Source organism: Podarcis muralis, chromosome 9 (assembly GCF_964188315.1).
Source record: "Podarcis muralis chromosome 9, rPodMur119.hap1.1, whole genome shotgun sequence".
NCBI classification, from domain to species: domain Eukaryota; kingdom Metazoa; phylum Chordata; class Lepidosauria; order Squamata; family Lacertidae; genus Podarcis; species Podarcis muralis.
Genome location: NC_135663.1, coordinates 446,625 through 467,141, shown reverse-complemented (window position 1 = coordinate 467,141; position 20,517 = coordinate 446,625). Strand labels below are relative to the sequence as shown.

The 20,517-nt window shown below is 55.3% G+C and overlaps 2 protein-coding genes across 3 annotated transcripts; one reads left to right on the top strand and one right to left on the bottom strand.

The window, feature by feature from the left end:
- The first annotated feature begins 1,443 nt into the window (after positions 1 to 1,443).
- On the top strand, positions 1,444 to 8,326 carry WBP1 (WW domain binding protein 1). Its single transcript, XM_028744601.2, has 4 exons — positions 1,444 to 1,594; positions 3,796 to 3,898; positions 4,713 to 4,874; positions 6,922 to 8,326. Exons 1-4 carry the CDS (start codon positions 1,520 to 1,522, stop codon positions 7,566 to 7,568), a joined length of 987 nt encoding a protein of 328 aa, XP_028600434.1. The 5' UTR covers positions 1,444 to 1,519; the 3' UTR covers positions 7,569 to 8,326.
- A 3,108-nt stretch (positions 8,327 to 11,434) lies between these two features.
- MOGS (mannosyl-oligosaccharide glucosidase) lies at positions 11,435 to 20,086 on the bottom strand. 2 transcript variants are annotated; one of them, XM_077933662.1, is made up of 5 exons: positions 19,971 to 20,086; positions 19,395 to 19,797; positions 17,965 to 18,185; positions 14,541 to 14,737; positions 11,435 to 13,315 (listed from the first exon to the last, which is right to left on the bottom strand). In XM_077933662.1, the coding sequence occupies exons 2-5, from the start codon at positions 19,780 to 19,782 to the stop codon at positions 11,593 to 11,595; spliced, it is 2,529 nt and encodes an 842-aa protein (XP_077789788.1). In that variant the 5' UTR covers positions 19,783 to 19,797; positions 19,971 to 20,086; the 3' UTR covers positions 11,435 to 11,592. The 2 variants fall into 2 exon arrangements, with proteins under 2 accessions (XP_077789788.1, XP_028600419.2); XM_028744586.2 differs by having other exon boundaries at positions 19,395 to 20,017.
- Between the last annotated feature and the right edge of the window lie 431 nt (positions 20,087 to 20,517).

Sequence of the window (20,517 nt, the reverse complement as noted above, 5' to 3'; positions counted from 1 at the left end):
ATTTTGCTGGAAGCCGCCCAGAGTGGCTGGGGAAACCCAGCTAGATTCACGGCCTAGGACCCTTGTACCTACGGGACCGCCTCTCCCGCTCTGCCCCATGGAGAGCCTCAAGGTCCATAAATAGCAACACCCTAGAGGTCCCGGGCCCTAAGGAAGTTAGATTAGCCACAACCAGAGCCAGGGCCTTCTCAGTGGTGGCCCCGGCTTGGTGGGACGCTCTGTCTCATGAGACCAGGGCCCTGCAGGATCTGATTTCTTTCCGCAGGGCCTGTAAGACAGAGTGGTTCCGCCTGGCCTTTGGCTTGGAGCCAATTTGATTTCCCCCCCCTTCTTTTTTCTTTTCCTTCTCCTCCTGCGATGAGGCTACATTTTAATATTTTAATGTTGTATTTTAATCTTGTTTTTAAGTTGTATTCGTTCAACTTGTTTTTATTATTGTTTGTTAATTAATATTAATAATAATATTAATAATTCTCCTCATCAGGATGGGGCTGCGCCGGACCCTCAGGCCTGGTCTGCTCCTTATCCAGGGAGGATCCGAGGAGCGGTTGCCTGACAGGCCTCGCCCGGTTCCCTTCCTCCTTGGAGGCCCGGAAGGCCCAGTTCCCCCTTCAGCCTCCACAGGAAGCTCCACCACAGCCGAGCCACCTTCCCCGGAAGCCGCTTCCCGGCTCCCTGGCAGCCCCTCCGCCCGCCCGCCTGTCCCCTACTCCGCCCGGCTCCGGCTCCCTCTCAGGCGCCCGCCTCAAGCGCTCCTCCCCGCGACCATTCCTTCTACTCGAGGGAGGCTCCACTTCCGGCTCCAGGCCCAGCGCATCCTCTCGCGAGATCTCTCCCACAGACGAGAGCACAGCTCCCCCCCCCCTGCGCAGGCGCTGAAACGCTCCTTTCGCATCTTCACGCGCTCCCCCGAGGAGGCGAGAGTCGCCGCTTCCCATTGGCCGGCTCCCTCAACACGCGCCTCCCCCTCCGCCTCGCATTGGCCGAGAGCGCCCCGGGGGAGGGCCCGGCGAGGGCTTGTTTCCGCAAAGCTCCGCCGCCCCTTGGACGGGCCCTGCTGTCCATCGGAGCTTCGGCCGGCCCCTCGCGCTGCCTTTGGCCAGCGCCGCTGCCAGTTACGAAGGCGGCCTCCGCTCGTTGGCTGGAGGCCCCTTCCGTCGCCGCGGAGGGCGGTCCCCTGGCCTCTTTGTCTGCTGTTGTTATGGGAGAAGCCGGCCTCCGATTGGTCCCCGCCGGACGGAGGCGCGGGCGCCGGTTGGCCGCCAGCCCCGCGGAAGGCGCCGATTGGAGGGCCGGGCGCGGCGGGGCGGGAGCCGCGGCCCCGAGTGATGGCGGCGGGGCCGGCGGCCTGGGCTGAGGCGGCGGAGCCGGAGGCCTGGGCGGCCTTGGCGGAGGCGGCGGCAATGAGGGCCGGAGGCGCCGCGGGGCAGGAGGCGGCGGCGGCGGCCGGGCCCCAGGAGGCCTTGGCGGCGGCGTCTGGGCTCCCGCGAAGGCTGTAGGCGGCTGAGGCGGCGGCGCCATGGAGCGGAGGAGGCCTCCGCCCGGGAGGGAAGCCCAGGCCGGCTGGGCCGCCTTGCTGGGCCGGGAGCGGCAGGTAGGGGGCCGCGGGAGGGGGGGGGAGCCAGGTAGAGCGCCTCCGGCCCGGGAGGCTCCACCGGGAGGGGTCCATAGCTGTCAAGCGTCCACGTCCCCCTTCTGGATGAGGGCCCTTAAAGAAGCTCCTGAATGGGGCCCTTTCTACGTCCAGCTGCCCTTTGTCCACAACAAATTGTGGCTGTTTTTTGTGTTGAAGAGATGCTCTATGGCAATTGATGGACCTCATAGGGATCTCAAGCCATTTGCACATAAACAAAATATGTATTTTATCAAAGTCATTCTTGATCCCTTATTTTGGCTGCTGGTCCCTTATTTTCGAGCCTGCTCGGTTTTCAAATCTGTAAGTTGACAGCTATGGAGGGATCTGCAGGCTTGGCGCGAGGGGCATCGGGCAGAGCAGCCTCTTCCCAGGGGCGGCCAAACAGGTCCTCATCTTCCTCATCATCTTCAGTGCCCCCCCCCCCGTAATTTCCATAACAATCATCTTCATCCTTTTATTTGTAGGCTGCCTTTCCGTAGTTAAAACAGTGCTGGAGGCGGCTCACCACATGACAAGATTTATACCAGCATAACAAAAGACATAAGCAATAAATAGGGCACATCAAAAGGGGCACAACCAAATGGAAAACCAATTTCCGCATCAATCATAAAATCTAAAGCTAAAATTACAGTATTAATATCAATTGCAATTTAAAATAACATCCATTAAAAAATAAAAACAATATTTAAAAAGGAGCCCTCTCTGTCGAGCAGCAGGTGCCCCTTACAGGGAACCCGGGAGCAGGGCCCTCCTGAGATTTCCAGAAGCTGGGATGCAGAAGCCTGGCTCCCTCCAGCTGTGGGATGCAGAGCAGAGGCATCGCGGCTGTTGGATTCGTGGACAGACCTCTCCTCCTTCCGGAATTTGCCTAGCCTCCATTTGAAGCCAGGTCAATGGCTGTTGCTGCCTCCTGTGGCAGCGAGTTCCATAGGATATGTGGTGCATGAAGGAGGACCGAATCTACAGATATAGGGTGGCATGCAATGGGGGGGGGGGCGCAACAGCTTCATAGGATGTCAATTGGAGTTCCATTATCATTATTTATTATTTCATTAATTAAATGTCTATGCCACCCTTCATCCGAAGATCACAGGGCTGTCTACAATATAGAAGCACAATATAGAAGCACATACCATAGTAACAAACAAAAACCAATACCCTCCCCCCCATGTTTTAAAAGCCCATACTTTGTTTAGTTAGCCAAAGGCCTGGAAGAGGAGGAATGTTTTCGACTGGGGCATAAGATATGTAACAAGGGCGCCAGGCAGGCTTCCCCAGGGAGAGCATTCCACAAGCGGGGAGCCACCACAGAAAAGGCCCGTTCTTGTGTTGCTCCCCTCCGGACCTCTCATGGAGGAGGCACACAAAGAAGGACCTCAGATGATGTTTGCAGGGTCCAGGTCAGTTCAGGTGGCGAGAGTCAGACCATGGGGTTTGGCGGTCCTGAGCCATTTAAGGCATTACAGGTTAAAACCAGCCCAGAAACTTACTGGCATAAAGGTTCTCGTGTTAACTGCAATTAATCCAGAATGCGGCAGCTAGACTGGTGACTGGGAGCAGCCACGGAGACCATATAACACCGGTCTTGAAAGACCTACATTGGCTCACAGTACGTTTCTGGGCACAATTCAAAGTGTTGGTACTGACGTTTAAAGCCCTAAACGGCCTCAGTCCAGTATACCTGAAGGAGCATCTCCACCCCCATCATCCAGCCCGGACACAGAGGTCCAACTCCAAGGGCCTCTGGCGGTTCCCTCCCTGCGAGACGCCAAGTTACAGGGAACCAGGCAGAGGGCCTTCTCGGTGGTGGCGCCTGCCCTGTGGAACGCCCTCCCATCAGATGTCAAAGAAATAAGCAACTATCTGACTTTTAAAAGACATCTGAAAGCAGTTTTTAATGCTTAATGCTGTATTGTGTTTTTAATATTTGGTTGGAAGCTGCCCAGGGTGGCTGGGGAAACCCAGCCAGATGGGTGGGGTAGAAATAATAAATTATGATGATGATGAGACAGGGAGAAATACTTTTCTCTCTCCGCCTTCCCCATGCATCATTTTATACAGTTCTCTCATGTCACCACTTGCCTTTTCCCCCCTTGGGCGTTTCCGGTGCCCTTTTCCTGAACCTTTCCCTCTTTGTCCCCTCCTCCTCTCTGGTCCAGGCGCGCGAGTTCTGCCCCGGGGTGAACGACCAGCCGTACGTGTGCGAGACGGGTCACTGCTGCGGGGAGACCGGCTGCTGCATCTACTACTACGAGCTCTGGTGTGAGTAGCAGGGAAGGAGGAAGAGGCCTCTGTCTCACAGCAGCGTGGGAAGCTACCTTACGTTGAGCCGGATCCATTGACCCATCTAGCTCAGGAAACCCAACACTGATTGGCAGCAACGCCCAAGATTTCAGGCCGGGAGGCTGTCCCAGTCTGACATTGAGGATTCAGCATGGGGCCCTCTTGCTTGGAAAACCAGATGCTCAGCCACTGAACTCTGGTTTTCCTCAAAGAAAATTCTAGTTCTCATGATTCCATATAAAAGGCTGTATTTAACAGAAACCTTGGAAAGTGCCTTATGCCAAGTGAGACCTGTTGCGCAGCTCAGTATTGCTTGTGTACTATTTCTTTAGCGCCTCTGCCTTGACGTCCCTGTCGGCCTCCCCAAGGTTCTCTTCAGGCAAACAAGCTCCCCAAGGGGCCGACATACAATCCGAACAAGGCAGCCTCTACCCCCACAGGCTTACTGTCTTTCTTTTAAATAAACAGACACACAGGAAAGGAGACAGGGAGGAAACAAGAATCAAAACTCAGCAAATCAACAGCTTTCTATGTTGTCTACGCTGACTGGCAGCTGTGGCTCGTAACCTTAAAATAATGCAGGATTCTAGTCCCCATGATTCTGAACAGGCTGTATTGAACAGCTGCCTTCTCCTGAGAGAGAGAGAGCCTTGGTCCGTCCAGCTCAGAATTGTCTACACACTGGCAGGCAGCAGCAGCAGCTGTCTCTCCCCAAACTACCTAGGAGAGGAGGGCCAGAGCGGCCTGTTTCCTCCACAGCTGACCTTCCTCCTTTTCGCCCCTTCCCTGGCAGGGTTCTGGCTCCTGTGGACTGTCCTGATCCTCTTCAGCTGCTGCTGCGCCTACAGGCACCGCCGGGCCAAACTGCGCCTCCAGCAGCAGCAGCGGCAGCGGGAGATCAACCTCATTGCCTACCACGGTGCCTGCAACTATCCCCCGTCCATGATGGATCTCAGTGAGTAGAGCCTTTTCTCTTGGGCTCTGCCTCGCCCAGCCCCTGCGGGGGCAGCGGGTGAGGCAGTGCCACGGGGCTGGGAGGGAGGGGAGCAAAAAGTGAGGGCAGCAGGGGCCATTGGCACCTTGAGCCAATATCCCCAGAGGTCTCAGGTCCTGCAGCCAGAGCCTGTTTCTCAAACGAGTCTCTGGGACCGGCTGGCAGGCCTCTGGGCCACCCCTTTGCCTGCTGATTAAAGGTCATTGGGAGACAGAGGAGTTCAGGGGAAGGAAGGCCCCCTCTCTGAGGAAAAAGGGGTATAAAGATAACCACTAACAATAATAAATATTATTAGTGATAAATAGGGAATAGGCAGGAATGAGATAGGAGAGGAAGGTTGTTACAGGAGCAAAAAAAACAAATATCAAAGGACAAAGGGTGAAAGAAACTAGCAGGGATTTGTGAGGGGCAGAGGGACAAGTTGAATGCAGAAGGAGAAGCGGAGAATAAATTACAGAAAATACTTTGTGAGGCATGTGGGGTGGGAAAGGAAAAATATGTAAGAAGATGGCTTCTCTACTTGCATCAACAAATTGTGGAGGCTGTCATTAAAACCCCAGAGAAAATGCCCTTAGCTGGAGGAACTGTAGACTTCCTTGCTACAAGGAAAACACATGGCAAAGAATTCTGCCATCTCCAAAGATGGATTAGGTATTGATAGAAAGCAGGGTCAGGAATTGGCCACTGATGGTGCCAAATACTGCCTCACCTGCCACCATTTTGGAACCGGTTCTGGCCCTTCCCTGTCCTGTTGTGGCTGGTGGGCCTCAGACATTTAAAGCCGGCAGCTAAGGCTTGTGAACTAGGGGACTGGAAGAGATTGGGTCAACGAGGCCAGAACATCTAGTTCTGGATGTTTTTTGCTTAAATCATATCCAGCCGATGCTGTTTTAAGGAGAAGTGTTGAGGGAGGAAACCTCCAGAGCCAGCAGATGAGCCTCATGTCAGTGCCCCTCTGTTGATGTGAAGGCGGCAACTTTTTTGTCAGTTTCAGAACTTGGCACACACCCCTTAGACTGCAGAACTTTTACTGAACTACAACTCCCGTCATCCCTGACTATTGGCCATGCTGGCTGGGGCTGATGGGGGTTGGAGGCCAGCAACATTCAGCAGCCTACAGGCCAGCGACCCCTAATCTACGCTCGCTGGCAGGGCCTCTCCAGGTCTTCTACAACCCAGCGGTGCCAGCCCTCGAGCCCAGAAGCTGTGGCACGCAGAGCAGTTTGTTTTGCCACTTAATAATAATAATTTATTATTTGTACCCCGCCCATCTGGCTGGGTTTCCCCCAGCCACTCTGGGCGGCTCCCAACAGATTGAAAACAGAATGAAACATTGAACATTAAAAACTTCCCTAAACAGGGCTGCCTTCAGATGTCTTCTAAATGTCAGGTAGTTGTTTATCTCTTTGACATCTGATGAGAGGGCGTTCCACAGGGCGGGCGCCACTACCAAGAAGGCCCTCTGCCTGGTTCCCTGTAGCTTTGCTTCTCACAGTGAGGGAACCACCAGAAGGCCCTTGGAGCTGGACCGAGGCCATTTAGGGCTTTCAAGGTCAACACCAACACTTTGAATTGTGCTCAGAAATGTACTGGGAGCCAATGTAGGTCTTTCAAGACTGGTGTTATGTGGTCCCAGTGGCCGCTCCCAGTCACCAGTCTAGCTGCCGCATTCTGGATTAATTGCAGTTTCCGGGTCACCTTCAAAGGTAGCCCCACATAGAGCGCATGGCAGTAGTCCAAGCGGGAGATAACCAGAGCATGCACCACTCTGGCCAGACAGTCTGCAGGCAGGTAGGGTCTCAGCCTGCGTACCAGGTGGAGCTGGTAAACAGCTGCCCTGGATACAGAATTGACCTGTGCCTCCATGGACACCTGTGAGTCCAAAATGACTCCCAGGCTGCGCCACCCCTTCCCGCTGATCCAGCTCTCAGACGTCCGTCTGCTTCTGCAGTCCTGGGTGGTTCTCAGCCGGTCTCTCTGCCCTCCTCCCCGCCTTCTCCTTCTGCAGGGATGCTGGCTTCCTTCAAGCTGCCTGCCTACGAAGAGGTGGCCCATCGCCCAACCACCCCGCCACCCCCCTACAGTGCCATCCTGGGAGGCTCGGCCAGCCGCCTGGGCTCCAGCACGCTGACTCTGACGGGCAGCTCGGAGAACTATACCAGCTGCTCTTGTGAGTCCAGCTGCCTGACGTCCCCCAGCAGCACCTCTCTGTCGGCCACGGAGGCCAGCACCCCCAGCGAGGGCGAGGCGGATGCCGAAGGGGCCGGCGGGGGCAGCAGCAGCCCGGGGGGCAGCTGGGAGCTGGCAGGCAAGCTGGCGCCCTGCCCCGCGCCCCCCAAGCACGCCCTCTTCTCCTCCAGCGTGGAGCTCTTCGAAGGCGACTCCCGGCGAGTCTCGGACAGCGACGAAGGGCCCGACGACGAGGGCGAGCACTTCCGCCACCGCCGGCTGACGGGCGACTCGGGGATCGAGGTGGGGCGCGGGCAGGACGAGGAGGAGGCCGCTGGCGAGGACAGCGAGGAGGAGGCGGCCCACCTGCTGGCCAAAGGGGTCCCCTGCTCTCCCCCGGGCAGCGAGGCCCAGAGCCTGTGTGCAGGGCAGGCGGAAGGCGACCCCGAAGAACTGGCCGCCTCCTCGCCTACGTTGCCTGTCTGAAGGGCGCCTGCCCTGCTTGTCTGAATTCCCCTCCCTGCTTTACGGGGACGGCCCTTTCCTGACCCCCGGGACTCCGCCGCTGCCGCCCTCCTGGCGCCCGGCAGCAGGAGGCGGGCAGGAAGGGCTTCTGCGCCCTGCAGTTCACTGTGGAGAATTACCGCCTTAGCACCAACACTGCCCTCTGCCCATAGCCAGATCTCACGCTCTGTTTCTTGTTTCCCTGCCTAGGCAGTCCGTAGTGCGCCTCCCCCAGCTCTCTTCCAGCTTTGTGACCAAAGGTCTGCTCCCCCTCTTGCCCTCTGGGTTGGGTGCTTCCGTAGGAGCCTTCTGTGGACTTGTACAGTGCCCTGTCTCTTGGGGGGGGGGTGGGCCTGGACTACCTGCCGGACCCCGACTACCGTAGCAGTTGTGTGTGTGCGCGTGTGTGTATGTCTCCCGCTGCGCTCCATAACCTTTGGTGACAAGGTGCAGCTCTTCCTCTGGGTGGGGGCTGCCTCCTTCCTTCCCTCCCCCTGGGGATTTGCACTGGGTTTGGGGTTTGCTGGTTGCATGGATGAAACGGTTCTTGCCGACACCTGCTCCTTGCTCCGACCAAGCTGGGCTGGGAGTGGGGAGCTGGCCTTCCCTGGGCAGGCTGCTTGAAGCAGCTTGTTGGGTCCTTACCATACCAGTGCCTGGTAGCCTTGGGAGTGGAGGCGCTTCTCCCTGTGTGCTGGGGGGGGCAGCAGTGCGTGCTTATTATTAAAGAGATGTGGACACCCCTGGCTCAGAGACTCTTCTTTGGAGTGTGTTTTGCAGGGCTGTCTGTGTGGCAGCTCTCCTTTGTGGAAACTTGCGTGCTGAGGCAGCTGCATCTTGTAAGTTCAGCCCCCTTTTAGAGTTGCAAGTGTGGGCTGGGATAAGCAATTTCCCCCCTCTCTCCATAGGTCAGGAGATGCGTAACTGGGGCAGGGAAGGGGGTCTTGGCTCATTGTGGCCCATCCTCCTGTCTCAGCAAAGGTGCCCTGTAACCTGAATCCAGTTGCTTTTTATTTTTTTAGTCTCTGATGAAGGCACACATTCTTTCTGAATTTACTTCCTTGGCATTTGATAAGTTAATTGGGGTTTTGTTCTTAGAAGGAGTGCTGTAGTGGCTCCCATTTTTTAACTGCTATCCTTGTATTTAGATGAGAACAGCCAGCACAAATGCCAAAGGGTCTGCGCTCCCCCCCCCCCTTTTGTCTAATCTAAACACAGCCCCCTTAAGACTTGCAGCATTCTTCTGTGTCCTGACTTACCCACCTCTTGTCTGAGCTTCAGTGCCCAGGACTGGACCTGTCACTCCCAGCTGACATCTGAGTGTGTCTTGGAAGCAAACTTAACTGCTTGCTCTTTAGAGCTGTAGCACTGTACTTGATTTCTCCCCCTGAAGCGCACATGCTTAGCTTATACCTCCATTTCTTCAGTAACAATCACACTAGCGAGCTCCAAACATCAGACATGCCTCTTGCAACAACTCCTTAAGGCTGGATAGCTCAGCTGGCCAGAGCATGGTTCTGCTAACGCCAAGGTTGCAGGTGCAATCCCCATATGGGTCAGCTGCATAGCCCTGCCTTGCAGGGGTTGGACTAGATGATCCTCAGGGTCTCTTCCAACTCATGCTTCTGTGAAGTAGTTTTCTTCTGTCTGTTGCCCTCCATATTCTGCTGGCCCTCAGCTCCCATCATCCCAAACTTTTAAATCATTCATTTGTGTAGCCTGTCTTTCAGCTAAGGAATTCACGGAGAGTGTGATTGAGAATCTACAAGCTGTTACTCTTGCAAAACTTCTTTTGAGCTAGAGCTGATTTTTTATTTTAAAAATCCAAATCTTTTGTGTTTGGGGGCAGAGTCTGCAGCTGGACTTCAGCCCTGGGCTTGAGGGTTGCAAAAAAAATAAAATACCGTATTTTTCGCTCTATAAGATGCACCAGACCACAAGATGCACCTAGTTTTTGGAGGCGGAAAACAAGAAAAAAAATATTCTGAATCTCAGAAGCCAGAACAGCAAGAGGGATCGCTGCGCAGTGAAAGCAGCGATCCCTCTTGCTGTTCTGGCTTCTGGGATAGCTGCGCAGCCTGCATTCACTCCATAAGACGCACAGACATTTCCCTTTACTTTTTAGGAGGGGAAAAGTGAGTCTTATAGAGCAAAAAATACGGTAAATAGTGAGAGCAGTACAAGTGTGCAAATGACTCGTTCCGGAAAGCAATGGGAATCCTTAGCATGATTTCTTGCCCAGTGAGGAAGTCATGCAATATCCAGGCTACATAGTGAAGCAAGTGAGCCAGTCTCTATAAGGAGGCAAATGTGGCTAGAGAATCAGCAGATATTAAAATGAATGGTGGGCTGCATTTATGCATTGCTTCCTAACTAGGGCAGGGGGCACTCATTGGGTGGGGGGTTACAATGGAGACGGCACAAACTTTCACGATACCAGTTTGTCCACAAATCCACCTCATATGCCAGCCTCTGGACTCGAAACCCAGAGGTCCAAGAGCTGAGGAATCTGCCTGAACCCCAAGTCCACACATGCAGCAGGGCCACACTTGTCTCCTGTGAATGGGGGACACTCTTTGGGAATCTGGCCGGGACGGGGAATGGTTGGCTGCAGCACCCTGTGCCAAAACAGTTTTCTTGCAAGTGGCAACCCAGATTTCCACGCAGCTGCTACCGGAGGGCAGCACTAAGGAGACGAGGAGTCCAGCTGAATCGGTGCCACGGCCCATCTAGACCAGCCTCCTGTTCTCACAGTGGCCAGCCAGGGGGTAACCAGGATCCAACCACAAGAGCCCTCTCCCCTCCAGCTATCACTGCTGAAGGGGCCTGCAGCCCAGGAAAGGTGATGGCATGGGGAAGCCATTAAGTATTTTGGGTGCCTTGAGATGGCCTGGTGAGAGATGCTGCGGTCCAGAGCAGCCTCCTTGGAGGCAGGACATTCAAGCTCTGGGCAGCTCCACGGAAAAAACTCTGGTAGCAGATGATTTTTTTGGGGGGGGGGGGAGGGGATTTCCATATCTCCCAGCAACCAGTCAGGCAAGATCCTGTGGTGCTCAGCTCACTCTGTCCTCTGGGGTTGGGATTTGAAGGCTGGGCTGGGGGGGGGGGTTCCCTCCCTCCTGTGGGCAGATGGTGCCATTTTGCCCACCTAAGTATTGGCACTGGGATGGAATTCAGGCAAGGCTGATGGCCTGTGTGGCTACATTTACAGGCATGCATATATCTCTGTTTGCCTGGCTGCAAGAGCTCAGTTACTTAGACTCTGGTCCTGATAACGCCAAGGTTGCAAGTTCGATCACTGGTTGGGACAGCTGCATATTCCTGCCTTGCAGAGGGGTTGGGCTAGATGATCCTCAAGGTCCCTTCTACAACTCTTATTATTCTCTGAGTGTGGAGAAACACGCTGTGGCCCTGAAGCAGCTGATCCCAGTTCACATCAGTTTATAGCACCATAAACCCATTAATCCCCAAGGCTTCAAAAAGTTGTTAACTGGCAGCACATTTGTAGCTGCACTCCCCAAACCGTAAGCGGCAGGGGACCAGTCAAAACCCTCCCTCCCAGCAGCTAAAAACATGTAAAGGCTTTGAGGGTTTTTCAAAACAATAAAGTGGCATATAACTTTTGCAAAATAACAATAAGTAAAATCCCAAGTGCAGATTCACCAGCAGCCCCTGGGAGCCGCTCTGAGCGCACAAACCCCTTTCATGTTGCCTTCATTTCTGACTCCAAGACCATCTCCCCTCCCCGCCCCGAACTCCAGAGGCGGCAGCGCATGGGAATGCCAAAGCAGCCCGAAGAGGCTTCTTGCCCCAGCCCAGCTCCTTTCCCGCAAGAGGCCACTGGCACGTCCAGCTTCACAGCTTTATTTCGCTAGAAAATTAGAAGTCAGATCCTGGAGGGAGAGCAGTCGAGGCCAGCTGCCCAGGAGTCAAAACACCTGAGGGGAGGAGGCGGGCACCGCGCCCGCCAAGAGCATGGCAGAGGCAGCCTGGCACTTTCGGAAGCTCAGTACTCCTCGGCCATCATGAGCACCACCAGGGCCGACCAGCCCGTGAAGGGGTAGCACCCTTGGCCCTTGCCCGTGCCGTCGTGATACTGCTCCCACACATAGCCGCTCTCCAGGTACTGCCGGTAGAGGTTGCCCACGACGTTGGCGCGCAGCTCCCGGTACAGGGCGGCCGCCTGCTCCCGAAAGGGCCCCTCCAGCCGGCCGTAGTGTTGCAGAGCCCGCACGGCCAGGAAGTTGATGTTGACCCACACCGCGCCCCTCCAGTACGGGGGGTCGTGCTCCGTGTTGTGCTTGAGGTAGAAGGGGCTGGAGCGCGACAGAGAGCGCAGCCCAAAGGGCGTCCACAGCTTTTTCTCGCTGCGCAGGTCGGTCAGCAGGCTGCCCAGGCGCGGCGAGTCGGGGCGCAGCAGCTGCAGCAGCAGCGGGAAGAGGCTCACGTAGCCAAAAGCGCCCCCCACAAACTGCAGCCGGGGCGGCTTCCGCACCACCCGCAGCAGGCGCGGCGTGGGCAGGGGCTGCCCCGGAGGAGGGGGGCGCAGCTTCTCGCGCTCCAGGGACGCTGCCTGCGTGTGGTTGCCGTAGTCGGCAAAGGTACCCAGCGCCTCGGCCCAGTGGTGCTGGTCCAGCAGCTGCCCGTCCGACAGCGCCTCCGCCATGCGCCGGTACTCCTCGGCGGGCTCCCCCAGCCGCGTGGCCACCTCCGCCATGACGCCCGAGGCCACGGCCATCCAGCAGCGCAGGTCCAGGTGGCGCTCGTCCTCCGAGGGGTGCGAGGCCCTGGGGTAGTCGTCCAGGCCAGAGGTGAGCGTCTTGGGGTTCAGGAACGCCTGGGTGTCCCGGTCGCGGCCGCGCCAGCGGAAGGTGAAGGGCAGGGGCCCGGCCTGCGTGCTGTTGTACCAGTCGTACCAGCTCTGCAGCCGCGGGTAGAGGCGCCGCAGGTAGTCCGTCTCCAGAGCTTCCTGCGCCAGCAGTTGCCGCAGCGCCAGGAAGAGTGTCGGGGGGTTTCCGGCACTGCTGTGCTGCACGACGAACTCCGTGGGCACCTTGGCGCGGGCCTCGGCGCCCAGGATCTGCTCCCGCGGGATCCAGCCTTCGGCGTTCATGAGGTCCAGCCAGTGCGCCAGCACATCTCGGCTGAGGGCTGCGTCCCAGCGGGCCAGCAGCAGCTGGTGGAAGCCCTCGTCCCACAGGAAGCCCCGGGGGAAGAAGGAGCGCGAGGGCACGGCCGTGAAGAGCGGCGCCTCTGGGTAGGGCTGGGGGAGCTCGGCGTGGGGCGACTGCACCAGCGAGCGCCCGTGGAAGTAGCCCATGCCGCCCAGCATGTTGCTGAGGGCGGCCCGCGCAAAACTCTGCTCCGGTGGGGAGAAGCCCTTGTGCGCCAGGCCAAAGGCCTCCTCGAAGCGCCGCTCAAAGGCCGCCGTGTGCCGGCCCAGCTCCTGCGACAGAGCCTCGCCCGCCAGACGCCCGGCACGGTCGCCCGCGCTGCCCGACTCAAAGAGTACCTCCAGGCGGCAGGGCAGGGACACCGTCACCTGGTGCACCAGCAGCTGGCTGTGAGGGGGCGCCCGCTCCCCGGCCGGGGAGTGAGAGGCATCCACCCCAAAGTAGCGGCGCTTGGGGGCTCCTGGGGGGGCGAAGGTGAAGCGAGGGGTCAGGCTGGCTTTCACCACGTCGCTCAGGCGGTCCAGCCCCTCGGCCTTTGCCTGCAGGTGGTTGTAACTGGAGAGGGAGAAAGGGAGCGAGAATCAGCGCCAAGGACTACTGCTCTTCCTCCACGGTCAGAGGCAGCTATCTATCATCTATCTATCTATCTTTCTATCCATCCTCTCTCTCTCTCTCTCTCTCTCTCTCTCTCTCTCTCTCTCTCTCTATCTATCTATCTATCATCTATCTATCTATCATCTATCTATCTATCTATCTATCTATCTATCTATCTATCTATCTATCTATCTATCTATCATCTATCTATCTATCTCTATCATCTATCTATCTATCTATCTATCTATCTATCTATCTTTCTATCCATCCATCATCTATCCATCATCTATCTATCTATCTATCTATCTATCTATCTATCTATCTATCTACCATCATCAATCTGTTTATCTATCCATTCATCATCTATCTTTCTATCTATCTATCATTTATCTATCATCTATCTATCTATTTCATTTATATAGTGCCCCTTCACCCACAGATCTCAGGGCGGTTCACAAGATAAAAACAAAGGATAGTAGCACAAAATATATACCGTATTTTCTGTCTATAACACACCCCCATGTATAAGATGCCTCCTATTTGGGGGGACTCCGGTTTAAGAAAATGGGGGGAGATGGCCCCGTGTATAAGACGCCCCCTAATTTTTGGCATTATTTTTTAGGGGGGAAACCTAGTCTTATACACGGAAAAATGTGATAATTAAAGCAAAAGCAAAACTAATCATAACCGGCCTTCCCACAAACAGAACTAAAAGGCCGTAGAATATGATTCGTTATATTTTAATATCTTAATATTAATTTTAGAATTGCATTGATCATAATTTGGTACCGTAATGACTGAACAGTATGCAAGTTAAATTGGCCAACTGGAATGTATACATTACCCGTACCCAATGTCTTGTAAACTGCCCCAAGATCTTTAGCTGATGGGCGGTATATAAATCAGATAATCAGCCAAAGGTCTGGTTGAAGAGGAACGTTTAGCCTGGCACTAAAGATGTATAGTGAAGTCCCCAGGTGAGCCTCCCTGGGGAGAGCATCCCACAAATGGGGAGCCACTGCAGAAAAGGCCCCGTTCTCGTGTTGCCACCCTCAGAGAGCAGGATGCTGGGCCATGGGCCTGATCCATTCACCTCGGCTTGGGTTCTTACTTAAGGGAGACACAATCACATCCCCACCCCGCCCCCTAGGACTGAAAATTGTGGCACTTCTGCCCTGCAGGGTACCTGGCGTAGAGAGGTGTTGTGCCAGCCTCGTTGGTGGGCGGCTGGAAGGTGATGGTGAAGTGGCCCAGCTCCTCTGTGGTGCCCGTCAGGGATGCCAAGCGGCCGGTCTTCTGCTCCACCACAGGCTGCAGAGACCCCTGCCCGTCCGTCGCCACGTAGAAGAGCAGGGAGATGAAGGGGGCCGGAGGGCCAGTTCTCTGCGGACAGGAAAGCACCGTCAGGAAGCCACAAGACTCCTCTCCCTGCCTTGTGGCTTACAGCCCTCGTATTTAGGGACCGCCTCTCCTGGTCTGCCCCGCAGAGGACCTTAAGGTCCATGAATAACCAGAGGTCCCGGGCCCTAAGGAAGTCAGACTATCCTCCACCAGGGCTAGGGCCTTCTCAGTGATGGCTCCGACCTGGTGGAATGCTCTGTCCCAGAAGACTAGGGCCCTACACTGGCTCCCAGTACATTTCCGAGCACAATTCAAAGTGTTGGTGCTGACCTTGAAAGCCCTAAATGGCCTCGGCCCAGTATACCTGAAGGAGCGTCTCCACCCCCATCGTTCTGCCCGGACACTGAGGTCCAGCGCCAAGGGCCTTCTGGCAGTTCCCTCACTGTGAGAAGTGAGGTTACAGGGAACCAGGCAGAGGGCCTTCTCGGTAGTGGCACCCACCCTGTGGAACACCCTCCTACCAGATGTCCAAGAGAAAAATAACTACCAAACTTTTAGAAGACATCTGAAGGCAGCCCTGTTGAGGGAAGCTTTTAATGTTTAATAGGTTATTGTATTTTAGTGTTTTGTTGGAAGCCGCCCAGAGTGGCTGGGGAAACCCAGCCAGATGGGTGGGCTATAAATAATAATAAATAATAATAATAATAATAATAATAATAATAATAATAATAATAATAATTACTATTATTACTTCAGGATTTAACTTTCTTCCGCAGGGCCTGTAAGGCAGAGCTATTCCGCCTGGCTTTTAATTTGAATCCAGCCTGATCTTTTATTTCCCTTCTCTTCCCTCCCTCCCCTTTTATGAAGATCACCCGCTCTGAGACCCCACAGCTAATTCTCCCCTGGCCTCCTCGCTGGCCCAAGTAGGACCAATTCAGCCAGCTAGCCCTGGGGATTATCTAATGCTTATTAGATGAATTTCCCCTAAATTGATTTCTGAACTTTGAGTTTTATTGTTATTCATGTTTTTATACTGTATTTTATGCTGCTTTTACAACTAAGTGTTTTAAATTGGTTGTTAGCCACCCTGAGCCTGGTTTTTGAACCGGGAAGGGAGGGGTATGGATAAAAAATTATTATTATTATTTATTATTGAGTGCGAGGGTGAGCTCTGTCATGGATGCACAGCAGGGGGGTTGGACTAGAGGACCTTTGGCACCCCTTTCAAGTCTACCATTCAAGGATTCTGTCTGCCTGGGCGCCTGTCTGCTTCTAAGTCTTTGAGAGCCCCGCTCTGGGTGAGACTTGTGGGTCGAAGCCTCGGGGACCGGATCTGAGACAGGCCTTTGCATCCTGGCTGAGAATCTTGGGGCAGCCGGGGCCGTTTAGCCCCATGCATTCTATTCCCCCCCCTTTTTTTATTAATTGATTTTCCAAAAAAAATTAAACAAACAAACAAACATAAATCTTAACTGTACTTAATCCAATCTTCATAACATGGTTAGGTGATCTCCTCTAATCCCTCTGGCTGAGTTTCAGTATATATCTTTGTAACAGTTTTTCAAAACCAAATTTCTCAAAAAATTAACTTAATCACTTAACATTGTTCTTTCTTTTCTTTTTAACTTTAAACATTTTACCCTCTAACATCACATATTTAAATCCTAAGCCTATCCGATATTTGCAAACTTTCCCAATTAAGTTATCTTAACATATTTTACTAAATAGTCTTTGAATTTCATCCATTCCTCCTGGTACTCCTCCTCCTTCTGGTCGCTGACTCTTCCAGTCAGGTCGGCTAGAAAAGTCCATCATCTGCCTAGCCCCATGCATTCTAAACTTGGGAGAAACTTGGCTCCCTTCCGCCCCTCGGACAGAGTTTGGGGCCTCGGCCGCCGTCTCGAGGTCACGGGATAAGATAAGAGTCAGAAGGAGAGCGATGCGGTGGATTATCTTCATGTCCTCAAGGGCTGTGCGTGTTTTGGAACGAACAAGGCAAGGAAACCAGAGGCTTCCTTGTGCTTAAAATCAAGTTACGCTGTGTAGCCCCCCCCCCCCCCCCCGGCTGAGGTCTGCCTGCAGGTGGGTGCCAGGGCTCCCGTCTGAAGGCCTGCAAAGGAGCCAGCAGCCCAAGCCACGGAGCAGAGGGCTAGCAGTGGCTATGAGCCACAACGGCTGCATTCGGCTTCCATGCTCGGAGGCAGCAAAGCTCACCTCTTCGGCTCAAATCCTGCTTGCGAGTTTCCCACAGGCCACTGGCCTGATCCTGCAGGCTCTTCTTAGGTGCAAGCACGCCTGGGCCTGGTAACAGCTAGGCAGGAGCCCCCCTGCACCCCCCTCCAGCTCCACAAGGTATGCCATACTCCTCCAGGTATGCCATGGGTGCATACCTACAGGACCGCCTCTCCTGGTCTGCCCTGCGGAGAACCTTAAGGTCCACAAATGATAACACTTTGGAGGTCCCACTTCGCAAGATGGTTAGATTGGTCTCAACTAGGGCCAGGGCCTTTTCAGTACTGGCCCCGACTTGGTGGAACGCTCTGTCACAAGAGACCGGGGCCCTGCAGGACTTGACATCTTTCCGCAGGCCCTGCAAGACAGAGCTGTTCCACCAGGCCTTTGGTTTGGACTCAGTCTGACTCTTATGTTTCCCTCCCCTTATCGTTTTGATCTATGGGCTACTTTTAAAACGAGGCTGCATTTTAAATTGCATTTTAACCTGCATTTTCAATTGGGGTTTTTGTTTTTTCCCCTATTATATTTTTATTGTATTTTTACTGGTGTTAGCCGCCCTGAGCCCAGCTCCAGCCGGGGAGGTAAAGGTAAGGGGACCCCTGACCATTAAGTCTAGTTGTGGCCGATTCTGGGGTTGCAGCGCTCATCTCGCTTTACTTGCCAAGGGAGCCGGCATACAGCTTCCGGGTCATGTGGCCAGCATGACTAAGCCGCTTCTGGCGAACCGGAGCAGCGCACGGAAACGCCGTTTACCTTCCCGTCGGAGTGGTACCTATTGATCTACTTGCACTTTGATGTGCTTTTGAACTGCTAGGTTGGCAGGAGCAGGGACCCAGCAATGGGAGCTCACCCCGTCGTGGGGATTTGAACCGCCAACCTTCTGATTGGCAAGTCCTAGGCTCTGTGGTTTAACCCACAGCGCCACCTGCGTCCCTTCTGGCCGGGGAGGGCGGGGTATAAATAAAATTTATTAGTATTATTATTATTCCTTAAGAGATGCCTGTCTCTCCTGCTGGCTCTTCCCCACTCACCTCGGGCCGCACGGTGACCCTCCAGCTCCAGTCTCCCCCGTGCTGACCCCCAGGTCGCTTCACAAACTCCGTCTGCAGGCTGAGGCCCACGTCCTGGATCTCCTGGACCCCAAAATTGACGCCGTCGTGAAGCAGCCAGCCGTAGCGCGGGAGGCCGTCGCTTTGCTCGCAGGTGTGGCGCAGCCGGACGTCCCCCTCCAGCTGGTGCATCCACATGAGGCCTGCAGGAAGAGCCACAGAATGGCAGTCGGAAGGGCCCTCCAAAGTCATCTAGTCCAACCCCTGCAATGCGGAGAGCGAGGGCAAGAGCCACTCTGCCGGGGACAGCAAGGGCACAGACCCCGTTGCCTCCTCGTCTCTTGGCCACGCTCCACGAGGACAGAGGCCGGGACGGCAGCCTCGCAAGCCCAATCGGTGCCTGACTTGAGAAGGAAGGTTCACAACAGGAAGAACTATTGGAAACTCAAGGCAGCAGAGATATGAGATGATCAGAGCCCCACCCCCAAACTTGAAGCATGGGAAGTCCCAATAAAAATTTATAATTTGGCAGAATATTTGGACTATATGATATGTATTTGTATAATCTGGAATATTTAATGTGATCTGATTGGATTGTTAAAATGGAAAATTTAATAAAAAATTATTTTAAGAAATAAATAAATCTCTGCCTGACTTGCAGAACTCACTGGCTCCCTTCTTTCCTCTTGGAGCACGGATGATGCCCAGATTTTGGGAGAGGGTTGAGCAATTGCAGAGCTGGGAGGAACCTTTACACGAAGATCAGAACGATTGGGGCACAGATTCCAGAACCATAGCTGTCAACTTTTCCCTTTTCTTGCGAGGAATCCTATTCGGTATAAGGGAATTTCCCTTAAAAAAAGGGAAACGTTGACAGCTATGTCCAAAACAGCTGGTGAGGAACAGCTGTTGGGACAAAGAACCTTCCATGGTTCCAGCAGCCTGTGACACACGCCAGCTCCTCACGAGTCGCATCATGCCAGCGCTCTCTCCTTTGCTGGGTGAGTGGGGGGCAATGGGGGCAGTATCTTTCCAGCAGTAGCTACCTGGGGTCTGCTTTGCGCTGGACGTGGGCCATAGGCTGAAAGCGTGACACCTGTCCAAATCGGACTTTGCCCCAACGCTGCTCTCTTGAGATAAATGGATGCCAACAGGAGCTTCCTGAAGGCTCCAGACTCTGTGCCACCTGCCACGTAGACCTGGGCCAAGGGTGCCAGTGGCGCCGGGTGCATGGGCAAGACCCTGCCCCAGCCTGCCCTCTTTGCCTAGCTGTCAACTTTCCCCTTTTCTTGCGAGGAATCCTATTCGGAATAAGGGGGTTTCCCTTTGACAGCTGTGCCCTCTGGGCGCCCCAAGCCCCGAGTTGGACGGGGCCCCCGGGGGTCATCCAGCCCGACCCCCCCCCCTCTCACCTGCGACGGGCGAGCGGGGGCTGCGCGCCTTCATGCCGAAGTAGACCTGGGGCCGGTAGGAGCCCCAGAAGCGTCCGGGCTGGGCCTGGGGGCCGCTGCTGTTGGCGTCGAGGATGCGCGGCGCCGGGTGCAGGGAGAGGACGCGGGCCGCCCGCCAACGCCGCGCCCCGACGCCGTAGCCCACGGCCGCCAAGCCCAGCGCCAGCGAGCCCAGCGCCAGCACAGCCACCAGCCGGGAGCGGGAAAGCCCGGGCTGCCCCGGAGCCCCGACGGCGGCGCCGCGCCCCTTCCTCGCCCCGATCGCCGCCCCCGACGCCGCCCTCGGGGGTCCCTTCTCCGCCGGGCGCCGCCCCGCCTCGGGTCCCGGTCGCCGCCGCTCGCGGGCCATCCTCCGCCGCCGCACCTGCAGCCCCGACGGGGCGGGAGAGGGGAAAGAGACGCTGGTTTGGCTCGGTCGGGTGGGCAGGAGATCGGGGGCCGATCGGGGTCTCCCCCGGCCCCCGACGGGCAAGGATCCTGCCCGGGATCCCCCTCCCCAAAAGCGCCGTCGGGGGGCTGCAGCGCCGCCTGGCTCACCCTTCCGGATCGACTCCACGCGGCTCCCCGACGCGGGCGGAACTACCTTTCCCGGCAGGCCCCGCGGCGCCCCAAGCCCGGTGCACTCTGGGAGATGTAGTCCCTGCCCTCTCCCCGCCTTCCACCACGCATGGCACCCCGGAAGTGCTCGGGGTCCGCCCCCCCCGTCGGGGCTGGCAAAGGGTGCGTGGCGCCCGGCGAGAGGTTGGCATCCCGCGCATGCGCCTCCGCCTGCAGGGATTCTGCAAAAGGGGGCGGCGTTGCCATCGATCAGGGAGGGAGCCTCTGCAATGGGGCGCCGGATTGACGCGTAAGCTCAAAAAGCTCTGGCTTAGGGACCCCTTTATTTTGGGGGGCCCCCCAAAAAAATCAAAGGAAAAACCACTGGATGTACATTTCCAAAATATATGATAAAAAACAGCTAAAATAAAACCTACATACAGTTAGAGCTTAACAATTTCACTAGTAATATACTTGTATTTTGTATTAATGTACAAAATAATATTGTATTTCACTCTGAACGTACTTCTTCATTGTATTTCAGTTC

Coding starts and splice junctions, on each gene's coding strand:
- MOGS (XM_077933662.1), bottom strand. CDS start 19,782: ATGGCCCGCGAGCGGCGGCGACCGGGACCCGAGGCGGGGCGGCGCCCG. Junction 18,186..19,394: donor CCCCCGCTCGCCCGTCGCAG/GTGAGAGGGGGG, acceptor CTCTTCCTGCAG/GCCTCATGTGGATGCACCAG. Junction 14,738..17,964: donor GGGTCACCGTGCGGCCCGAG/GTGAGTGGGGAA, acceptor TCCTGTCCGCAG/AGAACTGGCCCTCCGGCCCC.
- WBP1 (XM_028744601.2), top strand. CDS start 1,520: ATGGAGCGGAGGAGGCCTCCGCCCGGGAGGGAAGCCCAGGCCGGCTGG. Junction 1,595..3,795: donor TGCTGGGCCGGGAGCGGCAG/GTAGGGGGCCGC, acceptor TCTCTGGTCCAG/GCGCGCGAGTTCTGCCCCGG. Junction 4,875..6,921: donor CCCGTCCATGATGGATCTCA/GTGAGTAGAGCC, acceptor CTCCTTCTGCAG/GGATGCTGGCTTCCTTCAAG.